Source organism: Rhea americana, unplaced genomic scaffold, assembly GCF_003343005.1.
Source record: "Rhea americana isolate MKP2758 unplaced genomic scaffold, rheAme1 scaffold_23, whole genome shotgun sequence".
In the NCBI taxonomy this organism is placed as follows: domain Eukaryota; kingdom Metazoa; phylum Chordata; class Aves; order Rheiformes; family Rheidae; genus Rhea; species Rhea americana.
In genome coordinates this window covers 5,152,134-5,178,332 of record NW_028186346.1, presented here as the reverse complement: position 1 = coordinate 5,178,332, position 26,199 = coordinate 5,152,134, and the positions used below count along the sequence as shown (strand labels likewise).

At 39.9% G+C, this 26,199-nt stretch overlaps 1 protein-coding gene across 6 annotated transcripts in view; it reads right to left on the bottom strand.

The window, feature by feature from the left end:
* The window catches only part of FARP1 (FERM, ARH/RhoGEF and pleckstrin domain protein 1), a 174,851-nt gene that overhangs the window by 67,322 nt on the left and 81,330 nt on the right, over positions 1-26,199 (bottom strand). For all 6 annotated transcript variants that reach the window (XM_085305972.1, XM_085305976.1, XM_085305977.1 and 3 more), the window contains exon 2: positions 3,020-3,124. In XM_085305972.1, the coding sequence (XP_085162098.1) occupies positions 3,020-3,124 (105 nt within the window). The remainder of the gene's footprint in view (positions 1-3,019; positions 3,125-26,199) is intronic.

The following is a 26,199-nucleotide window of genomic DNA, read 5'->3' as shown; positions in this document are numbered from 1 at the left end:
GTTCTAACACATTTTGGCATGTCAATATTTTTAAACTGTTTTGTTTCAGAAAGTTGGCATGTACATAATCTGCAATGATGGTCAGCAGCTTTGCCAAGTTCAGGGAAAAAATACTGAATATGAAACAGCCATTTTACAAGAATATGAGAGTCATATTTTATTTGATAGAAAACAATCTTCTCCTTTCTCTCTCCACAGGGAGTACATGATACAGCACAGGCACATTGTGCACTGTTCCTTTCCCTGCTTTCCCAGTGATCCTTGCAAGTAAGTTACAACATCCTTTACCAGACTGCTGCATACTAGTAATGAACATGTCGAATGTGCGTGGGGACAAAGGAGGAACATGGGGCAAAACCAAGACTTCATCACTGTCACCAGGCCCAAGCAACTGAAACTTAAGCATCCTGCAGCTCCCACACCGTCTATACAGAGCYGTTCCGAGATTGGTTTATAAATTGAAAATGAGAAATAATGTGAGGATTCAATTCAGATTCATGATCTCAATTTTCTCTGGGACTAAAAAGGCTTGATTATTTATTTTTAAATGAAGTCAGACATTCTCTGATAATGACTGGCTTCCAGCAGCTGGAGAATTTGAGCAGCCATCAAGTGTGATGAAACTTTGTAAAACCCTGGGCTTGGCAACCGTGCCTCACTTCCCCTTGTCGGGGCAGAAAGAGCAGCCCTCAGACATTCATCCTCCCTGCATGTCTTCTCTGCTACCAACACAGCCCTCTGGCACACATACAACTATCCAGCATCTAGACATACTACTGTCAGTATGTCAGATAGCAGGTCTGGAGCCTTGCATGTTGAAATAAACACAGCTGAACTGTGAATACATGACTTCATGCATGTATGAGAACATCCCAACAAATATGCTCCAAATACTTATTTCTCCTTTTACAGTACACACTACACTGGAAGAGCAGCAATTCATCCTCTTCGAATCACACAAAAGTAAAACGTGTGTGTACGTTTTATTCCTTAGACATACAATTAACTGCAAATTCTTTACTGTGCACAATGCTCGAGTTCTACGTTACAGCCTTTAAGAAGCTCAGAAAGTTTTAAATCCCACAGAAACATTTATCTCCACAGCATCATACAAATTGGTATTACAGTTTAAGCATAAATATTACTCAAACCCAGAACACTACTCCACACTGAAACAAGGATTCACGATCAAATCTTGTGTTTCAGAGTTCCTGCAACCTGCTCTTAGGGAGCCGAAGGCATTCCTCCCGCTGCCTTGCACCAACTGGAGCCCAGCTGGCCAGATGTGGACTAGATTTGGGGCTCGCTCTCTTTCCCAGAAGCAAAGATGAGACCAGCCAGCAGCCACACACAGACCAGCGCACCCACGTGCCTGGCTGGTGTTTCCTTTCACTGGGGCAGGTTACCCTCCTGGATGTGTGGAGGAGTTTTCCTTCAGTCAAACTGGCAACAGCCTTAGGTTTTTCCACCCTCCTTTTCATCCAAGAGCCCTAGCTCCCCCCTGGGATGGTCTGGACATATTTCCAYCCAGTCAATTCCCGGCTACTGCAAGGGCCTCAGGTGCTGGCAGCACCTCAGTCTCTCCTGCTTCTGCCTCAAGCAAATAAACTTGATCTTAGAACAGTTTTCACAGGACCGAAAACTGTTTATCTCAGGTCACTGAGCAAAACAGAGGGTCACCTAGCTGAAACGTAATGACCTGTGAAGTGGAGAAGGTCAGACCAAACGACCTGCTCCCCTTATGTTCTACAGAACTAAAAAGCAACCGTATACACACAAGACATTTGGATTTGTTTTTAATGTCAGCATGTCAGTGTTAACATGGCAATGTGACCCTGTTGCGATAGTACAGTACAGTTGCACTGTTTTTATGTTCAGCTCTTAGTTAGCTAAAGCATTAACTGAGGATACAGGGCAAAATATGAAACTTTCTAGTAAACTATTTTTCATGTAAATCAAGAAGCAAGCTGAAGTAGATCGCTTTTTAAAGATGCATGACCATTTTTCACAGCTTCTTTTTTAATTACAGTTGGCCTAAAACTGTGACCACTACTGTTCAGTTTTAGTGTCTATACAAGCATGCATGAAGCCATGACAACTGATTACTGCAGCAGTGAATAAATCCTCTTTTGTCTTCAGCTAAGAAATGTTGTTCCTTATAGAAATTTTATATAGACATAAACAAGTATCTCTTTTTTTTCTTAATTGCTCAAAGTCATCTCCTTTAGATCAGTCAGTCTCCTGGTGCAGAACTCACTGAAGAGGCAAAAAATCCAGTATACACCAGAATGCACTGGTCAAACAGTACAGGTAACTAGCTCATATGCCAGAAGGTCACACAGCAAGTCTGAAGTGAAACAAACTTAAAAAAAAAAAAAAAAAGAAAAGAAAAAAGAAAAAGTGAGACGTCATTAACTCTCTTACATGAAACTGTGTCTACTCCAGAGGTATTAATGCAGTATGTGAGTGCACCAGTTCTGGAAGTGTGGTGTGTAAGGACCTGCACACCTGCCCGTGACACCCAGCTCTCCAGACAGGACTTTCATCATTTGTTTTTTTCTTTTTTATTACCCTCACTGTATTTTATCTGTCTTGTTGTCCCAATATATTTTTCATGAAACTGTGTCACCATTACTGTATTACTTGCTTTGTCTACAGGGAAAGATTTTACTGTTTTCACACTCCAGAACAAGCAGGATGTTAAAGATCACAAATCAACTCTGTGCCAATCCAGCCTTTGACTTCTCTGGTACAACTGATTACAGATAAATTGCTTTCCCTTTCGTGTCTGAATTACGTGCAAATTTCAACATGGACGCAACCTGAAAGGAATAATCAGGTTTAAAAACATTTCTTCAACTCCAGTAGGGATGAACGCTCTTTAAAGAAAAGGTTGTTTTTTTTTCTTTGAGATTCAGGCTTAAACATACTTTTAAAGTAAGGAGCAAGAGGAAAGAATACAGTTTGTATGTAATTGAATGTAAGTGAAAACCAGCTGAAAATTAACCCTTTTACATACCATCATCTTTTTATGATCTGGAAACTCAAGGCCAAAATAGTCGCCTTCAACGAGGTTCAGGTGGTTGCAAACGGCATCATGCAAAACTTTCCCTGGAGCTCTTTGCTGTAAAGAAGAAACCAAAACCTAAGGTTACACACTGCAGATTCAAAAAAATGCTTAAAATAAGTGRCAGAACAATTAACTATGCCTGAAAATTGTCCAGCAACGACACCATCAATACCATTCACCATCAATACCATTCACAAAATCAGTGGATACTCCAGCCATATCCATGGGGTAGTCGAAAACAGTTATGCTAGTTTTCCAGCTAAGGAAAATAACTATCCTTTCCTGGATGGCACCTCAGAATCAGCTTTTAGTGTGCTTTTATTTTTGAGGGCAAAATACCATAAAAAAGAAGTGGTAGAAAAGGGAGGTTTAGGATTAATTTTCTCATGTCTGCCATGTAACTCTTGTACATAAATGTGCAATGCTTTAAGGTGTGAGTCTCCCTAGGCTGTATTTTACCAGTGAATTTTAGAGGACTGCCATCTAACCCACGGGCCTCCAAGGCACCATCAGTTGATGCTTTGTACATCTGTGCACACCACACTAAGACCAAGACAATCACAAAGACATCTGCTGTAGAAAATATGCAGGTCTGCGCATTTGCTGGGCACTGACACACATGCGACAGGCTCAAGTCCTGGGTCCTGATTTCACGCGGGCTTATGCTGAGCCCGGTCCTACGAGATCCTGGGGCTGATCAAGGCTTGCGCATGCTATTCCGAGTTACCCAGTAGATCAGAGGAGTCAAGGGCAAGCATTTCCCTTCTCACTGTGGAAATCTTTCTTCTACAAAGACCAGATGTTTTTGCACAATGTTAGCTCTCTGAGCCCACAGTTCTGCTGATTGCAAGGGTTCTTCTGATCAGCACATCAGTTAAATCCATGCTGACAGCAGACACCGTGAATTATGGCTCACCAGCAATTCTTTGGCAAGAGCACTTTTGCAGCGTAAAATGACAATCATTGAAATCAAATATTTTTGTTTCTAGTAGAAATGCACCTATTTCAACTCAATAAACTTTCGGGGGGGGGGAGGRGGGGAAGAGATTTCCACTCACTTCAGAATACATAATGACACATTAAACAGCCCAAACTGCACAGTTAGGGGAAACTCATGTCCAAGCTCCTGATCGCAGCCCAGACAGGTGATCTTGCACTCAGCCTACCTTTTTGCCCAGTAAATAATTATTAGAGCAAAATGAAAGAGCAATGATAGAACGAAAGAAAGCCATTAGCAGCCGGCAGTTAGGCGAGTTGGCTGCAGCAGGACAGGGCACCCGAGCCCAGKTCCCTGCAGCTCCGGCGAGTGCACTTGCTAGGAGGCTATTTGCTGGTGGGCAGTGGTTCAGCTTGCCCTCAGCCCCCCGGCCCAGATTCGTCAGGACAGAGTTTGGTCTCTGTGTCGTCAAGATATGGAAAAGAAGTTCCCAAGTTTTCCACTTAGGGCAGCCTGGGTTTTCAGCCACAGCCCTAAGCAAGGAGTATCTTTCCAAGGGAAGTTTATAAAACACTGTGCAACGCAAATAGGGAAAAGGAAATACCTGGTAGCTAGGCTTACACAAGGAAAATGAAGAGGATGACATTTACCTAAGGGAGGCACAGGGTACAGGTGCCACCAGCGCAGAGCTCCGTCACCGCAGGGACATGGGGCACAACGACCGAACCCTTCACCAGCAGCTAGTTTTGGAAATGTTAGAAGGGAAAAGCCAAGTTCACCTCTGTAGGAACTTGCTGAGCAGGTTTCTGCCCAACTTGCTCACATTGCTTCTAACAGACCCATGCCAGCAGGAAGCAAAATTCACTTACGTTATTTTATTAACAGTTTGTTAATATTAGCTACAGCAAACAATAGTCTTACAAATACTGTCAGAAAACAGATCAAGAAGAAGTGTAGACAGGAGTACTGATTCTTTTAAAGCATTTCTCATAACCTACCTCACAGAAACTAAAATAATTCATCTCGAAGAGCCAGATAAGAAGATACAGGAAGGGCAAGGAAAAAAAGATTTTTTTTTTCAAGACATAGTACTTTTGATCTGATGTAACGCGATGTAAAAAGTCTGAAGTACAAATATATTTGAGTACACTCACTTCATGCTCCTCAGCTTCATTAAACTGAAAACCTTTAAGCGGACCAATGCCCAGATCATGTAAGTAATTATACCTCTTTCACTAGCTATAACAGTGCTTTTCTAACAGTGCTCAACCCATCCATCACTGCCCACAGATGTAGCCAAACATCCATCGTCCCTTAATGAAATGACTTCCCACTAAGTGTATTTTATTACAGACAATTGAGTGATATTAAATGATATTAAAATGATGATCATTAAATGGTTTTAATGATATTAAAAAGGTGTTAGATGTAGTGTAATAACTACACTAGTTTACCACATTGAAAATACACACAGAAGTGATTTAGAAACGTCAGTTAAATGCTCCTGTGCCCAGACAAGTTTCAGGCCCATGCGGTTCAGCCAAGGTTGCCACAGAGCAGAGGACCTATTTAASAGACACTATCACACTCAGTGTCCAAGGACATTGCTTTCATCCACATGCACAACCAGAAATACGGAAATGCAGCTTCTCAGACCAACTGGGTTAAAGCACATTCATGGGYCTTACTGAAGTATGTGGTGGTCTCCTGCCAGACAGAGATCAAACTTTGTACTCCCTCTCAGCAAAGAAGGTGCAYCATGGAACATGGAGATTTTTTTGATCAACAGGGCAAGAAGATGGAGAGCTCCACTGCATCAGCACACAGCACAAGGTTAGCCAAGGAGAGCAAACCTGCCTGACCTCAGAGCAGGAGTAAAAGCAGCTGATCAAAAGCCGATGAGCGCTTTCATGAAGTTCATTTCTAATAAGCATTTAGACAATGGTACGGCAGTGTTATAGCATTTATGTCACTTGACATTTTCTCTGCAGTGTGCTCCTGTAACGTGAAATGTTTCTTACTCAAGTATCTGTAAATAAGATTACTATTCTAAACTCATCTTAGCTTTGATCTGTCTAACACAAAATAAAACCTGACAGTTTATTCAAGAGGAAATACTGTGTACAAATGCTGCTGAGATTTAGAGCCTGATGACACCCTCGGTCTTGTAGGACTAGAAGTATAACATTCAAAAATGCAGGAACTGAATGGTCTTACAGAGATACTAATTCAGTGCAGTTCCATGACATACTTACAAAAAAATTTAAACACAATAAATTAAACTGGAAGCAAACCAGCCGTCACTCAGGTCACAGTAAACACGAGCGGACAGAGGACGCATTCAGGAGCGAGCGCGTCATACCATGACCTCATCTGTACCCAACAGCAGGGTCAGGTTTGACTATGGTTACAGAGCCTACGGGACAATGTGAATTTTTCCCAGAACCTGGCAGGCCTCTTCCAAACATCACGTGTGGCCCTGCTGTCACATCTTGGATGCCAAGCACCAGGCACCACTTGGCTGGGCCAAGCAAAAGCCAAGACGGTCATCAATACGGCCAGGCAGAGGGCACGGGAGCGAGGCAGCAGGGCACCTCTTGTTGTGAGGCCTCATTGAGCTAGCAGCCACAGAGACTGCAAGGGCTGAGCAACAGGAGAAGACCCAATGAGGAGGACAAGGCATGTGAATCACGAGGAAGTCACCAAGAAGAAGGTTGGTGGCAAGGCCAGTACCTCCACGTTAGCTACTATGGACCCCGTGCTGGAAGGCTGCCACGTGGGGAAGGGTGACAGCAGTACAAAGTATATTGGTGAAATATTAATGTGCAAAGTTCACATGCAAAAATCCAGGAGCTAGGAAGGAGTTGCAGCAGGTGTGAGTCATTCGCTCTTATTTTTGTTGTTGGCTGGACAATAAAATGTTCCTGCTATAATMAGTGAAAGAAATTAGTAACCCCAGAAGGCAATTCTTCCTACCCTAAAGCAGCCGTCTGAGAGTACGCTGGCAATGAATTTTTCCTTAGCGACACAGTTGCACTCTTTACTCCAGATTTGAGAGGGAGTCCAGACACCTCACTTTTACAGGGTTAATTTTAGATGAGGTGAACCGCAGCCATATGGGCAGCAGGATAATCCTATTACTCTCTTGAGGTGGTTTTTAGCTACACCAAAATAACATTATAATTTTATTGCAGTGAAAACAAGCTTACTGATTTCAAGCTACACATCCTCACTGCTTAATGTATTTTGAACTGGTCTTTCATTTAGCTCTGTGAAATTACGTTTTAAAAGACACTTTACATTTTCAGAGACTGTCATGCCAGTAAGTCCTAAATTATGAATAATGTGCATAACCACATTTAGCTGCAAGCTATGAAGGTATTAAGTCAAAGCAGCCTGCATTATGTATTGTGCACCCAACGCATTATTTTAATATTACTGCTCATTATTTCAGTATTACTCGATTCACCTTCCCCCTACTCCCACCAAAATCCAAAACAGTAAGTTATTTATGCATCTTCCAGTGCTGAATACTTTAACAGATTTAATAATTCTTTAACTTTCAGGAGACTTCTAAATAGTAAAAAATACCTCCCTTCATGTACTTGTTCAGATCATTCTTTGGCACAGTCCGTAATAGGGAAACTTTTAATAAAAATGCATTGCAGCATCTGAAAAATTTCCAAGACTTCATAAAAAGGAAGTTTGGACACATTTTTCTCCCTTCTCAAGTTCATTTAGCAATTATTTCACTGATCATCAACAAAAGGAGGGCGGCGGGGGGGGAGTATCTACTTAAATAAAAACTGGCAAAATGGCTATTTGATCCTATTTGTCCAACTAACCTGATCTCAGACTGAACTGAACACTGAAAGTGTTTTTTGTTTGAGTGTTTTTTTGTTTTTTTTTTATGTTACTGAACTGTGATGTCAGGTTACACAGAAGTAAAATAAATACTTTATTTGGAACATCTGCAAAATATAAGTCCCATCAGCGTCTTTGCCAAGGTAAGAGTTTCATGTGAATGCATGGTGTATTCTGTTCCTCTTACACCTTCTTCAAAACTGCTGCAAATGGATCAGAAAAAAGGTTCCCAGTGCAGTAGTAACAACTGATAAAGAGAAAATAATTCCTTTACTTTCATCCAAAAGACAAAGGTACACTCATCATTTACACCTACCATAATATATAGACAGACATTTCTTTCCTTAATGCCCTATTCCTGTCATTCCTGTCATATTTGAGTGTGCAAAAATGAACTGTCATTATTTGGTCAAGCTAAATAAATATTAGAAAAAAGTTAAAATATCAAGCAATTAAAATAAAATGTCCTTCCCCAGAAATCTTCCTAAGAAACTCTTGTATTTCAGATCAGTGTGACCTCCAAATTACTTTTGTACTTCAGTTTAACTGCTGAATAGAACTGCTAGCGAAAACTTCACCCAGCATTTTCATGACTATTTCTGAAGTCWTCTACAGTCAGCACTAAAAATAACAACCCCACACCCTTAGCAGCGTGAGTTTTCTCAGTTATATGAAGTTGCTTTATATACATATATACACACACACACACGCACACATATTTACAGCTCTGAAAAAAGAAAAGGCTCGTGAAAAGCAAATAACCTCAAAGATGAGATTGAGCAATAGGGTTCTTAAACAAATAACCCTGGCTGAAATTTAGACTTCAAAGGAGGCTTAAAAACTATTCACAGGAGGACCATGCTGGCATCATCAGGAGACCRAATTCATACTTCTCCTTTCTGGCAGAAAAGGAAATGAGTATTTCGTGTTTAGCAATTGTCTGTTGTTTAAAGTTTTATTGTTAAAAGCAGTAAGCATTGGTCTGACGGTTGCTGCTCTGGACATAGCACTACCATGGCACTGGGCAATCCTCTGCCCTTTCTCTCCTCTCTTCCCTCTCAAACAGCTGTTAATCTGGTAGGAAGGATAAGATAATTATAAAAATAGACTAAAAAGATGCTCTCTTGCACCTGGGCTTACTAGTTTTCACTTCACCATTCAGCTTAGGCTGGGTAGATAGGAAGTCTTGGAAGAAGCATGGTTTGCTACTCTCTATACACCGGGTTAAAGTGACCTCTTGCAGTAGGGACACAAAAAACGGGTTAAAAAAAAAAACATTGCAGTCAGTAGTGTTTATCACCTCAGCGGCTTAGTGCCTCATGATCTCAAGGTGCACGCTGCCTTGGACACGTGCAACGAAGGGAAGTCATACCTCTCAACAGAGCAACAGCACACTCCTGCAGCTAATGGTAAGGAGACGAGAGGCTCACGGCGTTCCTGTAGCCCCAAGGTATCATGCCCACTTGGAAAGGACCTGCACAAGGGGCACATTCTCATGCTCTCCTGCTATCTGCCACGGGCACCTTGTTCCTTTTCAGATATTTTCCATTTTAATGTAGCTGAAGGCTCCACTCCTGGCATGGATCCCACATGCTCTTGCATGGACTGCGTACATACTGTCAAAGGCAGGATCGAGGCCAACTGCAGTAACAAAATGAGTCTCTTATACTGCATTAAAAAAAGGCAATTGATCATCTGCTGTTGCTGTACAATAAGACTATTTATAGTGTTTTTTTCTTTTTAGACTTCAGTGGATTGCTTTCCTACCTTGCACTCACCACATAAGCTGTTTTCCCTTTTCAACCAGTGCTTCCTTTCTGTAATCTCTGAAGCACTTTTGTTCATGTTTTTTTTTGTTTGTTTGTTTTTTGTTTAAAACCAATATGACTGTAAAATACAGTGCTTATTACTTCAGGTGTCTTTTATATTAAGTATCTGTCCTTAAAAAAAAAAAAAATCAGAAGCTACACTGCACTTTTTTCCCCATCTGTCCGCCGTGACAAACATGAGGACTTAMAAAATGACTAGTTTTAGCTCTGTGATTATTAGCTAAAAATCGACACGACAAACAATTACCACAGTAAAAACATATAGGGAAGGATTTTAATAACCATTTCATTCACTTGCATTTTTTAGCACCTGCTCGTAAAGAAACAGCTAATTTTCTCCTTTTGAACACAGACAGATTTGTTGTTGTAGACAAAAAGACATGAATAAAATGATTTTTCCAACCAGATTTTAAACTCTTCTGTTTCCCCAGATCAACTTTACCAGAAATAGCCACCTATAAAATTCAGGTGAAAAACTGAATCCTTATGATGAAAAGATTATTTCTGCTTCTAAATAACGCTCTTTAATAGTTAAATAGTGTGGAACAAAAATGAAAAAGATGATCTAGCAAATCTAATGTAAAATTGTATGATGAGGCTATTTTCAGTAGTGCTTGATTAAACTTTTTCTTACAGCAGAGTCAGACATATAAAATTCAGCTATAGTAATTCCTCAAGTAGCTGCAGATCTACATAATTACAGCACAGTAAAGCTATTGGAATTGGAAGCTCTGCTTGGTTTCTTTTTCCTCGGCTCATAAAATCACAGCTTTATAACTTAATAGGCAAATACAACCCACACTTACATGCCATTTCTCTATCTAAGTGAGGAAATAAAAAGAGAGAAGAGACAGGCTGAACAGCTTCAGAACTGAGCCTTTCTTAGCGTGGACTAACCTATCGTCTTCAGATACAATGATCCAATCATTTCATTTTTTTTTTTTGTAGTTCTTACAAACGCAAACTGATATCAGTACCAATTTTATTTCTGTCCCTTAAATTACTGTAATTTCTAATTGATGAGGAGTTTGTTACTGCAGACCCAGCAAAAACCACCACAAAACTAGTGAAGTCCTTTGCAAAAAAAATAGCCTATGGGAGAAAGAGAGGCCTGGATAATTTCCTCACCAAGGAGCTTAAAGGACAAAATCCTACAAAACTATTTGTTTTGCAGGTTCATCCCATTGTCAGCAATGCCAATGGAAATCTGGCAGTTCTCATCCACTAGCACTGTAGACCAAAATTATCCATCCTTTGGTCACTGTGGTCTAAACATACATCTGTTTATTATAAAACATTATTCATGGTGCAAAGCAGTAATAAAACACTTCATGATTAGTTTCACGGTTCCCTGGTTCGTTTTACTGCATTATAGCTTTTTAACCAGTTGACATCTACCTCCTAGAAAAATGCAATGAATTTTATCTTGACTTTGTATTGATTAAAGAATAAAAATTACACTTGATACACTTGGACCTCAAAATCGCCTTATGAGCTTTAAGGGGATGCTCTGATCCCCTCAGCTAATCAATGCAGCTGCAAGGTGTCAGTTTTGTGTGGCTGCGACTCTCTCAGATCTGGGAAATTGTCCCGACGGCGATAATGCACATCTTCACTTGAAATGCGAATGTTGATTTCGGTATTGAAAAACAGAACACCCAAACGAACTGCAACAAGAGGTCTCTGCATGGGCTAATTTACTTCCTGAAAAGCCCAAAGCCTTGTTTCTTGTACTAGAACAGTTACTGCTAGCTTCCTTAAGACTGTTTAAGGCAGGTGTTACAGTTTTCTGGGGAATCAGTAGTAACCAAGCAAGTCTAAAGCAATCGTTTAAAGCTGCAGAATTTCACACACCAATCATCCAGCTCTTGGGGTCTTCCAGCAGACTCTTGCCAAAGCCACCGTTTCTAAAGCAAAATTACTTTAACATTATTTTGAAGTCAGAGTGTGGACTGGAACAATGAGACATTAAAAGAACGATGAAAAAAGTTACTAAATTATCTTATTCCCTTAAATTAGCTCCTGTAAATACTGAGTCATGTCTGCCCAGTTTCACTAGCAAAACTAGAAAGCAACTTGTGGTGGTTCTTTATCCCATTAACAAGGCAAACGTCCCCTGAGGGAAGAGACTATTTCCCTCTCGAAGAGTGCCATTAGCATGCTGCATCCCAGCTGCAGAGCCCCAATGTCAAGCAGGGATGACTTGCAAGAACCAGAGCAAGCCCATCATGAACTTCAGATCTTGAGGTGAGTTGCATGGCAGCGCTTTCCTTATAATCTGAAACAGACTGATTTGCAAATCGACATGTAGGAAAAAAATGGAAGGCAAGGACAATTTTGTGTGCCGTGGCTTTGCTAAGATCAGGTCTATGCTAACAAAGCTTGCCTGAAAAGCTATGGTGGGTAAGAGCTGGCTTGCTGAGGGGATGCAAGAGTGGAGGAAGGCACCCAAAGCCAACACAACAACGATGGCAAAACCCTTGGTGGGCATCCAACAACRTCACCTTTTTGAGAGAGCATCTCTGAAAAACCCATGCTCAATTGACGGCCAGGAAGAGCGATGGCCTGGACAGAGCTCTCCACCTGGCAGGGACCACCAGGAGCTACAGAGCTGTGCTCTGGCTGTGAGCACAGCCACTGGGCCCACCCATGTCATGAGCATGGAGGGCACCAGTGTGTGTGTGTGGGGGGGAACCATCCTACAATACTTGTTTTCAGAAACTAGATGAAAGCTTGATGTGAAGCTAATACAACCTCATTTTTCACAAAGTTTGCTATACGGAAAGCTGTTTTACTCAACTCGGGATGTAAACACATACCTGTCACATAAATGTTGATACTATTTTCCCTCCCTGTGAGCAAAAATCTGAATGAGTTTAACCCCCGGCCTCAGTGCTATTTAGCAACATACTGCTCGCCTTGTTTCTCCTGACGAGCTGAAACGGAGGTTCAGAACACTCATTAAAAATACCTCAGATTGAATTTYATAGCCCACAACTTTTGAAAAGGAACATAATGGTACCATTCAGTGCTTTTCGTGTAATTCAGCAATGCAGCAGCCAGCACGTAACTGGGGATGGAAACCCCAATCTCTGTGAACTGGCCCCTCCCTCCCACTTTTCCACTCCTTTATGTTTCAAGGAGAAACCCTCTAACCACCTCCTTGGTGGTTCTTCTTTTAAACACCCGTTACCGTTTGAAAAGAAAATAAAATCATTCTATTATTCAGACCACTTTCTTCTCTGGTCTGTTTTCTTTCCCTGTTCATTTTTCCCCATTTTCTTTAGCTATGAGCAAACACTTCACCGGAATAAAGGAATAAACATTCCTGAAGTTATCAGATGTGAAAATAGAACCCTTATATGCAGTTGAAAACATGGCCATATGCACAGTTATAACTATAGTGAGAGTTATGAACTACAAAACCAGACTGGGATTGCAAAGTGGTTATTTACTTTTATTTGGATGTATTTTATTTTATCCGTTATGCTAGTAAGGCCCTTTAAACCACAGATACTATACAAATGCCAGAACTTTCAGGCCCACAAAAATGAAAAAAAAAAAGAAAAAATAGAGTAATGCTCAGCCAAAGCATTAAATTCTAAAGCTAAACAAAATCAAATGCAACACAGCAAAAGCTTCTGATAATTCCCGTTCAGACCTGCATCCATCTCCACATGACTTTATTAACCTGAGCAAGAGCTCCATCATTCAAAATTGTACGTATTTTTCTTTTTACTTTGATAGGGGAAGAAGAAGCCATTTAATCAACACGACACAGAACTTTTCACCACTGGATTGCTAACTTGAAACTACACCTTAGATCCGGCCTTCAGGCTGTGGCCGCTGCGAGCCTGCAGTGTATTCCTGTTGCACCCTCAGACCACTCTGCTCTTGCCTTCAGCCACCGCTCCAGCTGGAGCCCAACAGCTGCAGCGCGAGCCAGAGCAAGGCCGGTGAGCTAATCCGGCATGAAATTAAAACAATTAAGAGTTTCTGTAGGATCAGCTTGGAACTAAGCTATCTCAAAAAATTGCTTTGGTCTGGTAAAAGGAAGTCTTGGCTGTAGTATCCTACAATTACACCAGATCAGATGTAGAGTAATCCTGCATTTCACGTGTCAACCTGAAACAGAGATGGTGCCAACTTCATTCCTCAACAGTATAATTCACACTYACAAAGTGTTTTTTAACACAGTCTCTGAAACACAACTTTTATAGTTTCTATTTTGCTTAAACGTACTGTTTTCTTTTATGCTCCATCTAAAGACATGTGTTGTGCAGACTTAGTTACTGTGATTTGGGCTTTGGAGAAAATATTTAAAATAAATCTTTAGGCAGGGCAGATTTATAAAGGCAAACAACCACCTAAACTGTTTCTACTTACGGCCAGAATACAGCAGCGTAGTATCAGACACCACTTTGATATGGATGAGCTTTAGCAGCACCAACAGACTTCATGGGAAACAAGCATTCCTTGTTCAGGATACATCAGGGAGAGCTCTTCAGGGATGTGTTATCGAAAGTCAAACATCAGGATGACAAAAAACGACCTTTTTGACTATGTTTGTAGTTTTAAGTTGAATTCCTCCAGAAATAAAGTTTTAATTCATTTAACCTTAAGGAAGGTGCGTATACTTGGAAAAAGCTTTGATTATACCTAATTCTTGTTTCTTCTTAGTGATGAAAAGCAATTCCTTACGTGCTTAAAAACAGTATACATCTCATTTTAAATTGACTTTTATAGATCTGTTGTATTCAACATTAACATTCAGGTAATTACTGGATTGCTGGGCTACGTGAAGAGTGAGAATTTTATTTACAATGTAACAAGATAATTGGACACTACAAGTGATTATTATTGAGATGCCATGTGAGCATATAAATTAGAATCGCCATAGAATTGTTATCTGTCAGAGTTTAAGCAATTTGTCAGGAACAAATTTCTCCACCCTCTGCTTTTTTTTTTTTTTTTTAATTTAATTTTAAATTAATCCTACCTAACTCTAAGCACTTAATTGAGGTGCCTAAGGCAGAAGGGTAATTTCTCAAGATTCCCATCTAACCAGAGGGGAGATAGGTTCTTTTAGACTACGATTCAGTCACCATAAGATCTGAAACACCTAGGACACAGCCCTTCTTCTTCCTGTGTTTGTAATGCAAAGTAACTACAGGTGGGATAAATCTGGGCTCATGTCTTGTTGAAAGACAATTTTATGTGGAAATATATCCTTCACAATATTTAAGTTTAAAGAGAAACTTTAAGAATGGACAAACTTTCACAACATAAAGAGCTTCAAATTTAAATAAAACAGAATTTCAGCTCATATTGAAGAAGCTGAAGACCTAAAAAGACTGCTAGTTTCAGAAAAAGATCTAAACAAAGGTAGAGTGTTCCCACTCCTTTCTTTGACAGGCTCTCAAGTTCTCTTGGCACAAAGCCAAGGGGGGATAAAACTAAGGCAAAAGGAACGCTTTGCTTGCTGAAGGTGCACACAAACCAAGACCGAACCAGCCAAAGGATGGCTGCAGCTAACATCAGCCCGTATTCAGTATCCACCTATATTGCTTCTTTGAGGTCAAACTGAGAACGTGCAGTTGCCATGAAAATGGAAAACACAGCAAGCCCCTATGAAGCAGCATGTTCAGCACAGTTTCTGCCACTGCCCTGGCAAGACTGGGTTTGCCAAAGCACTGTACCAATGATCAGATCAATTTTTTCTAGGAACAGTTTTAACAGGATGTAGAAACCTTCTGATAAACTTCAGGTGTCAGCAGCTACTCTGGTAATACTAATTATTGAAAAGACGGTCATATATAGACGGTCAGCGTTAAATTCTAAGCATGATTGTACTGGCTTTTATTAAGTGACTCATCAGAAGATTACTTCAGGTTTGTTCTTTTTCCAAGCACATATAAATYGTTTTGTCGCTCCTGTGAGGCTTAATTAATATCCTTCATCCTTGCCGATTTACAAATTGGGTTATTCATGTTCTTATCAACATTCAAGTGAAATTCTGTGCCAGTATATATACACCTTTTAGTCCGCTCCACTGAAACACTATCTTGCTCTCAACTTTAGAAATTGGCTTTCTTCATTCTAATAGACACGGAGAAGAGCATCCCTATCATGTCTCAGGTAACTCTCCACAGGGAAGAAATTTCTCCACGCAGAAGAGACCACAATGATGTTTATCTATGATTACTGCTTGCATGCTTCTTTTAGCATCTTTTCATGCTAAACCAGTTATAGTTACTGGTTAAGATGATTTTTTTTTGCTCATCTTTAATCACAATGTCTCCTCATGCTTGACAAAGAACTCCATGTGACTAAAACAGAGGTTGCCCTGATTTGGCATTAAGGAGTCATTGTTATCAGCTCTTGCTTTTTTAGACAATAAATATTTAGTAATTTGAGGGATAACATTACTTAGTACCAAACAGCCTGAGACACCCAGTCTACTCCCACACATCAAACAAGGCCTTGGCCAGGAACACTGTATGGGCTTCGTGAGATGAGAAAGCTTCATGGAGCCGTGTGTCACTGGCACACTTTAATTCTTTTAATTCTTGCTAGCTCATTAATACTCCTTGATAATTTCATACAAGCCGAATAAAGGCACCAACTGCAGAATCCCAGTGGGAGACTCCTGCAGAGAATTCAGGGAGCTGAGGAAGCTGGTCCTCATGCCCCAGATAGGGCTTGCACAGATCCTGCATTTCAGCTTCTARCCATCCAGAGTTCACATTAAAAAAACAAAACCAAAAAAAAGTCTTGATATCCGTAGTAATAAGACAGGTCTAAAACCAGGCTGAGAAAATGCCAAGATTAGCTAATTCACAGAGGTCTGTTATCACTGGAATTTGCATCTCCTTGCCCTTCCTGGCCCCTAATCTAGAAGAGTTATAGATATGTATTACAGGTACTTGCAGCAAAAATTGGCTGCTCTAAGAGCAGAGCAAGGTTTACTCAGTGACAAGATTATATAGTGATTGCACTGATGGATACATGGGTTTAGTGGGTGGATTTTGGCTGTGGGACAACTATACTCGGCCACAGTCTTTGTCTTGGAGAGCACTAGTAACTGCTAGTAAGAAAGTGTGCAAATGCGAGCAGCCAGATACCTCCCACTGCGCCCAAGTGCCATCCTGTGCTTAGAGCCACAAGTTGCCACCTCATCCTCTGTAGCCTAAAAGGAAATGAGAAGGTGCTGAAAACCAGGATGCGATTCAAGACTGGAAACTAATACTGACCAGATAATTCATTCCATCCACTGTATCATAATTGTAACTGCAAATAATTAAAGCCAGGAAAATGAGAATTATGAACATCACTGTCAGAAACTCTTTTTTTTTTCAGATGGCACACCTTTCTTTCTTGAATATAAAGTAACATTGTTCCCCAGCACTGAAATATGGTGTTATTCACCCCTAGCTATGCATTAATTGTGAGACATGCAGATCTGTTTCCACATTAATGGGACTGATGTTCTCCCCCCCCCCCCACGACCCTCTGGGCCTTGCTTGGGTTGATTCCCCTCTTTAACTGTAGGCAATTAAGCATCCAGTTGCCCCAGACTTCCTTTACAGTAAATGGAAAGAAAGGATACTTCCAGAGGAAAACTCAGGCCAGTCAAAGTCAAATAGAAGAATTTGGCCTTCATCTCATTCCGACTTCTGTTTTCCCACTGGTTTATGCTATCTTTAAGTTGGTGGTCTGCTTACTTTTTCTTAACATTAACATTCATGAGCTATTTTGTCTACTGTGCCGTTAGGAACCAGATAAGTGCTTACACAAAAGATATTATGTGTAGCTGACATCATCAGAGTATTTTAAAAAGCCTTCTGAAAGCTGAATTCAAATCACTAGACTACTAAAGACAAACATTTCCCAGTAAAAAAAGTAATTCGTATCCATTAAACTGCTCTCACCACCAGCTATTTCAGGAGATCCTCACATTAAATCAAATATTTAAGGAAAGGCTTACGTTTATTTCTGAGTGATGCTGAACGTATCTGGATATGTGCCCTTGCTGGAGATTTATTATTAGGGTCAGCATTCCACCAAGTAATTTTAGAAGTTTGAGAAAGCAAATGATGTATTGAGGTCAATTCTCTGACATCACATGTGGATCCAATACCGAACATAAAAATTCCACAGACCAGATTTTTGCCAACGCACAAAATCCATTGATCTTGAAAACAGTGGAGACATGAACTTGCCCCATCAATTGCATTTCTTTAACAAAAAGCCTAGCACTTTTCTCCTGGCAATTACAATTAAGGTAAGACACTATTAAAATCTGTTTCAATCCTCATCACCACTGGTAACAACATCTACAAATGTTCCTAAATACGTTTTTGACTATTACTAGTACATTAACAGTAACAAATTCGTCTCATGGTTGAGCTGTGGGGTGATTGCCTCAGCTCATGAAGTGTACTCACATGGCTATACCAGTGGTTACAGTGCAATTAAATTCATCTGCCTTAAGCTGCCTAGAAGTTGTGTGTTTAGTCTCAGCTGAACACCCAAGGCTGTTTCTCCTTAGTCAAAGGAGGGAAAAGTATCGTGAGAGAACAATTTGCCCCATCGAAAGGTTGCCCCACACACCTGGGAGGAGTTGTCCAAAAGGGGCACCTCTCTCATTGCACTGGCAGTCGAGGGAGCCTCTGCCATTCCCTCTGATTCAGAGGCTCAGCTTTCAAACTGCTGATGAGAGGTCAGATTCATCTTACTCTAGAACTTAGGCAAGCTAAGATTTAAGGTCTGATGCTTTTTTTTTTTTTTTTTTAAATAAAAAAAACACACTTGCCTGATACAGGGTGTGCATGATGCATTTCCTTTTGGGGAAATAGGGAAGAACAGAAGAAACATTTTTAAAAATGTTATGTATTTGTTTTAATAAGATAACGGTCCCAAAAGGGCTCAAGAGAACACAGCAGACAYGAAGCAGGAATGAAGGTGGTAGCACGGAGAAAGGGGGCAGGTCCCCATAGCTAAGTGCTGCAGAGGCTACTAGCAACAGCAAAACCYTTTGTTTTCTAAATGTATGGCACAACACTGCTAAATCAGAACTACAAGCAAAACACAAATCCAGTGTTTCTCCATAGTAGAAATAATAGATTCCTTTCAATATCATGTTGCATCCTATAATAAAAAGAAACTCCACTAAGTTTGTTGCAGAAAACACTAACATTGAACAGTTTCTAATAWGCGTTTATAACGTCAACAAAAGGAAACCACAGAATAACCACCACAAAACTCAGCAGGACTACTCTGATCAAATGCACGACTATCTTCTTTTAGGGCTGAAATGGCAGCTTTAAGGAGATCTGGAGCCCAACACCACCCTACTGAAATAGGATCAAAATTTGACCGTGTAGACCCAGCCCATGAGGCACCGAGTGCCCACCGTGGTCGCTGCAGACAAGAGGCAATGCTCTCCACGAGCTCAGCAGCTGGCAAGGCCAGCCAGCTTGAATGGTGCACGCTATTTTGCAGAGCACAAGTGGCCCCACAGGCAATTTTTTTTTTTTTTTTTTTGCTAGTAGAAAATTGCTTGGCAATGATCTTCAAGAACAGTGAAGAAACTCAAATGTGAAAAATCCAATAACGGTGCTTTATGTGTAGGCTGTTGTTTAAGGACTTAAAACCGATGCCAAATAATGGAACAACATGCCTGTCTAATACCCATACTTTTCTAGTTATGAGAACTGGTATTATCAATTAAAAGAAACACTTAAATAACTGATATAGTCACTCTCTAATTCCAATATAACCACACTGACAAATTAGTAAATGTTTTGGAAAAAATACTTGCTATGAACCATTATATATCTACATATGTATATAATTATATTAAAAATAGACATATGTATGGCTTTTTCCTTCATCACTTAGAGCAACTGCCTGAAAAACACACATGGCATACACAATGCGTGCAGTTGTACAAGGGATGATTTATAGGCATGCTTTAACAACTGTATTAGCCAACGGCAAAAAATCTGCTTACCGTTATTTCTAGCAATAATATACTTTACTAGACAGCCAGTCTTGTGTAAAGGAGGAAAAAAAATCATAAAACATTTTAAACACAAACCTTTTAAATTGATGCTAAGTTGTTTGTGAAATCTGTTTTTGTGCATTACGTTTAAGATGTTTTGTGCAGTGATTGCTAGCCAAGTATTCTATATGAGGGAGGGAGTCTCCAATTATTCACAATAGGTTTTAAATGCTACACTGTAAATCACTGTTCCTAGCATCACAAATGCCCATGAAGCATAAATAAACAAATAAATAAACGAGATTAAACAAACAAGGCTTTGCTTTCTTTGTTGAGAATGTCTGAAGATGCTTCAAGTTGACAACAAACACAGCGCAATATCCAAATCCTACAGTAGCAGGTGTTTAATGAAGTTGCATCTCTAACCTTCAAATATTCTTAGAAACAATTGTCTAATAATATAATCATAAAATTACTTTCTAGGATATCACAAACCATGATTTAGAAAGAAAAATATCACTCTCTGTGGTTTTCAACAGATATTAGAAACTACAGAACTTATCCTGCAGTTACACCAGTGTAATACTCTAAGTATGCATGATATACTATTACTTTTAATGGGTTTTTCATGGAATAAAAAGGAAGACTATTCATATGGAATCATGAACCACTGCTATAACATGAAATACTGTATTTTCAGAGTGTCAATTACTTATACAAATATTGTCTGAAATTTTTTAACAAGATTTAAAAACACACCTTTTAAAAACACAGCACTGGAGATTTGGTCCCTTACAATCAGGCAACTTGAATCCAAAACTCTTAAATAAATCTTCAAAACTTCTCCTAAGTCAAGAGCCTTACTAGCCTGAATTACTTTGTGAGTACTGTTTCCACCAAACAACGGGCATCTCACCTGTAATAACACGCACTTTAGAACCTGCTACTCAGTCTGTTTTACTTCCCTACTTTATTTATTTTGTTTTGTTTTAAACCCTACAATGATTGTGTTGATGACTGCATAGTAGATTTTTAAACTGGTAGTTTATGTTTGCCCAGGCAAGAGGTCATTTTGCCCTTGACCATACTGCTAATATATGGGATTTGTCAGAATATCCGCTGAAACATCAACTAACACCCTTCCAACGTACTGGCGTCGACAAGGCGGTACACACTTGTGCGTGAGAGTTTGGCTGGGTAAAGCCTGCCTGGATGGCGTCAGCTGTATTACAAACGTTACCCTCCAGACTACTAGAGTATTCCCCATCAAATCTCTGCTCAGAAGTTACTTACCAATATTGTAACACTAGCTGGTGTCCTTATGCTAAGGCTGAACTCGGAGGAGGAAGGAGCTAGGTTTCTAAAACACCTTAGCGGAAAACAATTGGCCAAGTGACCATCCTGTTCTTTGAAAGTCTTTTCCAACATTCTTGCAAGACAAGTGAAAGGGCCATGAACAGGATTGGAAACGGTTGTTCCAATGCATCACTAATGTGTATACAGGTATATTTGCCTGTAGTCAGGCTCGTTACCAAAACCCACATGCTACCAAGATCCAGGTACATATCTAAATCATACAAAAATAAAAAGAACAGGAAACTTCTCCTACTTCATAACCTTATACTCACAGTCAGGACTGAACCCGTAAGCGCTAGGTTTCCTAAGCCTTCAAAGCACATCTTCCTCCTTTACCAACATTTTTTTCAATGGTTTTAGCCACGTACCCAAACAACGACAGAAAAAGGTTAAAGAAAAAACTAATCTTGGCCAAACCTGAGCTTGCCTAGCACCTTCACCACCAGCATCTGAATGTCTGAAGTAATAGAAGCAAAGCAACTTACTGCAGATTCCCCCACAGGAGAACTGAAGTCCAACCTGGAGCTCTRACAAAGAATATGAGCTGATTTACAACAGCCAGCTTCTGAGCTACATTCATTTTTTCCCCCTCCATCTCACAAAAAGAAGAAGTCCAAAAGCAGAGCCTGCCACAGAAGGCACAGTAAGCCTCTCGACTAATTCCAGGGCTGCGGAGATGATACGTTGCTGCAGGGTACAGGAGCGGGGGGAAAAGGCAGGGGCTGCTTGCCATCCCTTCTACCTAGGCAGAAGCACCAGCAACTCTTTTCCCTACGAGGTCTCGTGCTTTGTGTATGCACCAAAATAAGGTGAAAGTAACAGTACCCCTCTGTAGAGGTGGAGAAGAGAAAAGGAAGTTAAATACCTTTCATGGGGTACACCTGTGTTAAACAAGAACAGACAGTCAAACACTTAAACCAAACAAAAAACAGGGATGAAAGAGGAACTAAATAAAAGCATGCATGTACATTGCATTTTCTTTTTAATGAACCTTAGCTTGTCACTTTATTTTCAAAATAATAAGTTTATATTTTATATATATCTGTCACTTGAATAAAATGTTTAGACTGTTATTTCTATCCTATGCGTGCAATTCAAAGGAGACATGTCCCTCCTGCCCCCAGAAGGTAAAACAAATTCTTAGAGTCATAATTCAAAAACATAAGACAAACATATCCCAAATGAACATGTTTTTGATACAGGAAGCAGTACTCTTGCACAACTGTTGGTGAAATCCAATGCCTCTGATTGCACACTACAGTTTCTGCATATAGCGATAATTATCTAGATTTTCTAAAAATAACTTTTATTATAGTCCAAGCTTTTTTGTAAAACTCAGCAAATCAGGTCCAGAAAATCTGGTACTGTGGACTTCCATGTGATTAACATATGTATACTCAAAATATGCCTGACCAGAAGGCACAGATTAACATTCATTTATATCATGATTTATTTGCAAAAGAGATGACTCGTTACGACCTGACAGTGGCCCTCAGGAAAGCCTGAATGCTGCATGAGATGCAACAGCCCARCCGCCTTCACTCTGCCGTTCCCAAACGAAACTTGTGTCTTGAAACACACATAGATTGATAGTCCTTCATTATGCACATCTGATCCAGCAGATACTAATAACCACGATGCTTGGGAACTAGATTATCAGAATATCATTTATTAAAAGAGAACAAAGCCACGGGAAAGGAATCTCACTTTCAGATATTACCATCCCTGACCCAAACCAGATCTGAAGCACAGAAGTAAAAATGTGAGATGGAGGCAACAGCTTACACAGAGCTCATCTTTCAGAAACCTAACCGCAAAGGATCTGACCTGATGCAATGTATGTCCACAGACACTGCTTTAAGTGCATCAAACCCAAGGACCCTGATAGAAATTTCAAATGAAATTTTTTAGGCAGCTGAGCTGCAGATCTTTAGCTCAAAGAGTATTCAAATCGACACTGAAAGCCTCCAAATGTCAACTTAGTTTTCTTATTTTTAGTATTCAAGTTTGAAAAGCGTGTTCTTAAACTAAGACTTAAATGTGAGGTAAAAATAATCTATAATGACCAGCTGTGACAATCTCCAGAGAATTTCCATCCTGCCAGAACATTTACATCTTTTCCACTATAACTTTCCGTATGTCACCAGTTAAACTAGTTATATACTAGGCTAGAATACACCACCTGGGACATAGGAAGCATACCTTCTCCACATTCTTCTCATACTGCTGTTAAATCACTTGCACATTAACTTCTACTTAATCTTTAGGATGAACTGGTAATCAAAAGTACAAACATGCTTCTGATCAATAGATCTTTTCTTAGGGACAGTGTCATGTTACCTCCTGTAGGCTACATTACTTTCACTGCAACTGAATGAGTCCACATTTGAGCTCAAACATACAAAATCCTTAAAATTTGCTCACATCAAAAGATGCTACTTCGGTGCAGAAATTCATATCCCTTACAAGGAAAAAAATTTCAGAAGAAGCTGGGTAAATAAACAGATAAACAAAAGGAATGTAGAAAAGGAGAGAGGGRGGAAAAATAAAGCCTAAGCAGTAGGTTAAAATGCATCTAAGAGGCCAAGTGAGAGAGGTTGAAAGGTAGATGCAAAGGCAGATGGGGAACAAAAGCAAGGCCACTGTGGGTGTACAAGGTAAAGATAGCTGGAGGCTATACTTCAGTGCAGAAATAAAACTCAGAGCAAAATACACTCAGATCAGCTAAAGCATGATGTTAATACAGTACCAAGTGAGTATTAACCTAGCTGTGATTATGTTTAGGCTGAAATCAGAAGATATTTCATAACTGGTTGATTAAGGAGGTTCTAGAAGAGTTTTCAATAGGAACATACAGGGCATAAACATAAGCACACTTAAGATGAAGTCAAAATAAATTTAGGGATGGAATTATGCAGCATGGCTGCTTGCAATAAGAGAAGACTGTACTCAGTAACCCAGAAAATCAAGTCCTGTCCTACACTCCCAAAGACAACCTAAAGTAACCAGACAAACCAAGCAATGCCAGCTCATGCTTTTGTCATGAGCTTGGAATTTTTCTTCTTAAAGYTCCCGTGACTGAGGCTGATGGGAGAATCTGTTTCAAATTTAAACAGTGAATAAATACAGTGTGAGCCTGGGGTTCGAGGAGAAACATTAAAATATGAAGTCTGCAAGCTCAAAAACCAGAAGGCAAATAAAAGGACAAAACATCTGTTATTTCTTAAAATCTTATGGTTTCTAAGCCACTGGGGGGAAAGAGGGCTGATTCATGATTTCTGAATGCTTAGGTTGACAATTCAAAGAAGCAGAGTAAAGTGTAAAGGAGTCCAAAWCTTGATACACAAAAGCATTAGGATGCCTAAAAATGGAAGAGCGCAGATGCCTAATTTAAACAGCCAACTTTCAAATGAGACTTTACGAATTTCTTTGTTGCCGCTGCTGCTTTTGAGCAGTAAACAACCACAGCCCTCGCCTTGCTCAAGAACTCTCTCTCGAGTCTCCTGTCCTGGCCACAATGTTCTTTGGTTTTTAGCTGCTTTGAGGTCTTCTCCCTTGGTTTTGCTCTGATTCACTGCCAGCTGTAGTTCCTCCTCCTCCTCCTCTCGAAGGTGATTGTTTCTGAGCCAAAAATCAATGGATGCATTAAGAAAAACTCTGTAAAATTATATTCACATATATAGTGCAGATGACGGACTCAGCCCTGATAATGGACTCATAAAACTTCCTCAGCTAATTTCATATAATTCTCAGGTTTAGGACTGTTTCTTCATCTCATTTTTAAAGCGAAAACTTAGCTCTCAATGTGGCCCACTCACATTCATTTATATATTTGTAATCAAATGATACCAATTACCAATTACTGCAGTAATACTATTATTTTTTTATATAATTTAAAAGTTAAAGTGTATTATTCTCCACAGATTCCTGAGAGCTTTTGTTCAACCCTCAAGACAGCATCAGTCACAAATATTAGGTAGGGGTAGCCAGTATTTTTCAGATTTCTTGTTTGTTTTTTTCAGATATGGGCAGATAAGAGTTTCAGGCACAGCTGGTGGGTTGCTGAAGAGCTCTTTCGCCCCAGACTGTTGTCCTGTCCATGGTACTTTCAGAGCTACTTTGGCTCTCTGGTCTCACCTCTTTGCACTTCCCTGGTATTTTTCCAGCTTTGACTGCTGTCTTTTTATACCATCTGCTACCTCAGACATGACCCATCACAGAACCAGGAATCTCTTCCTAGCTTGGACAACATCAGGACACAGGAAGCACTTTCCACCACCTCTCTTTGACAGCATGAGCAAACTGCAGTTATGTATAAAAAACCAAAAACCAAAAAACTCACATCTCTGCTGTAGCACTCTGCTACATGGACAACTTTAAGCCCTGCATTATTTACAGAGCAAAATTGCCTTAACAARGAATATATGCTTCAAAGGATGACCTGACCTCCAATTCTGTCACTCCCTCGTATATATAGTGACATACAAYTGCCTTTTGTTTTGAATTTCATGCAGCACAGGCGTGCCAAACCTACAGTATGGCACAGCTTGTACTGGATRAGTTTGAAGGGCTCTCTGACTCGTACTTCAGTAGGTAAACATGTCTCTACCACCCAATGAAAATGCTTGTATATATAAAGAGCACATAGGATACTGACACCCAACATGAGAACCTATTCATACATACTCTAAAAAAAGAAAGCTTATGGAAGATAATTCAGGCAGCTATGATAAATAAAACACAATGAATTGGAAAAAAATCCTTTTAAAATAGGCCTACATAAAAGTTGACATTTCTGTTTGTGTCAGTAGCAAAACAATAAGCAATCATTTTATTCATTTTCTTTTTTGAAAGATGCCAGGTCATACACAACCTTTTTCACCATCATCTTATCTTATGTTAACAGGCAATATGAGTCAGGAGGCAGCAGATATCAATCTCTAAACTCACTCACAAATACACTCCATCTAGGCATAAACTTGGGCTTTGGTATTTGYGTCTCCATCCCAACACCAACTACACTTCATAATAAATTCAAGTTTAATGTCAAAACGCATCCATTACTTCTGGAGCAGGGATGAGAGCTCATGACCATGACTGAAGCATTTTTGGCAGTAAGTTAGAAAGCCAGGCTCCC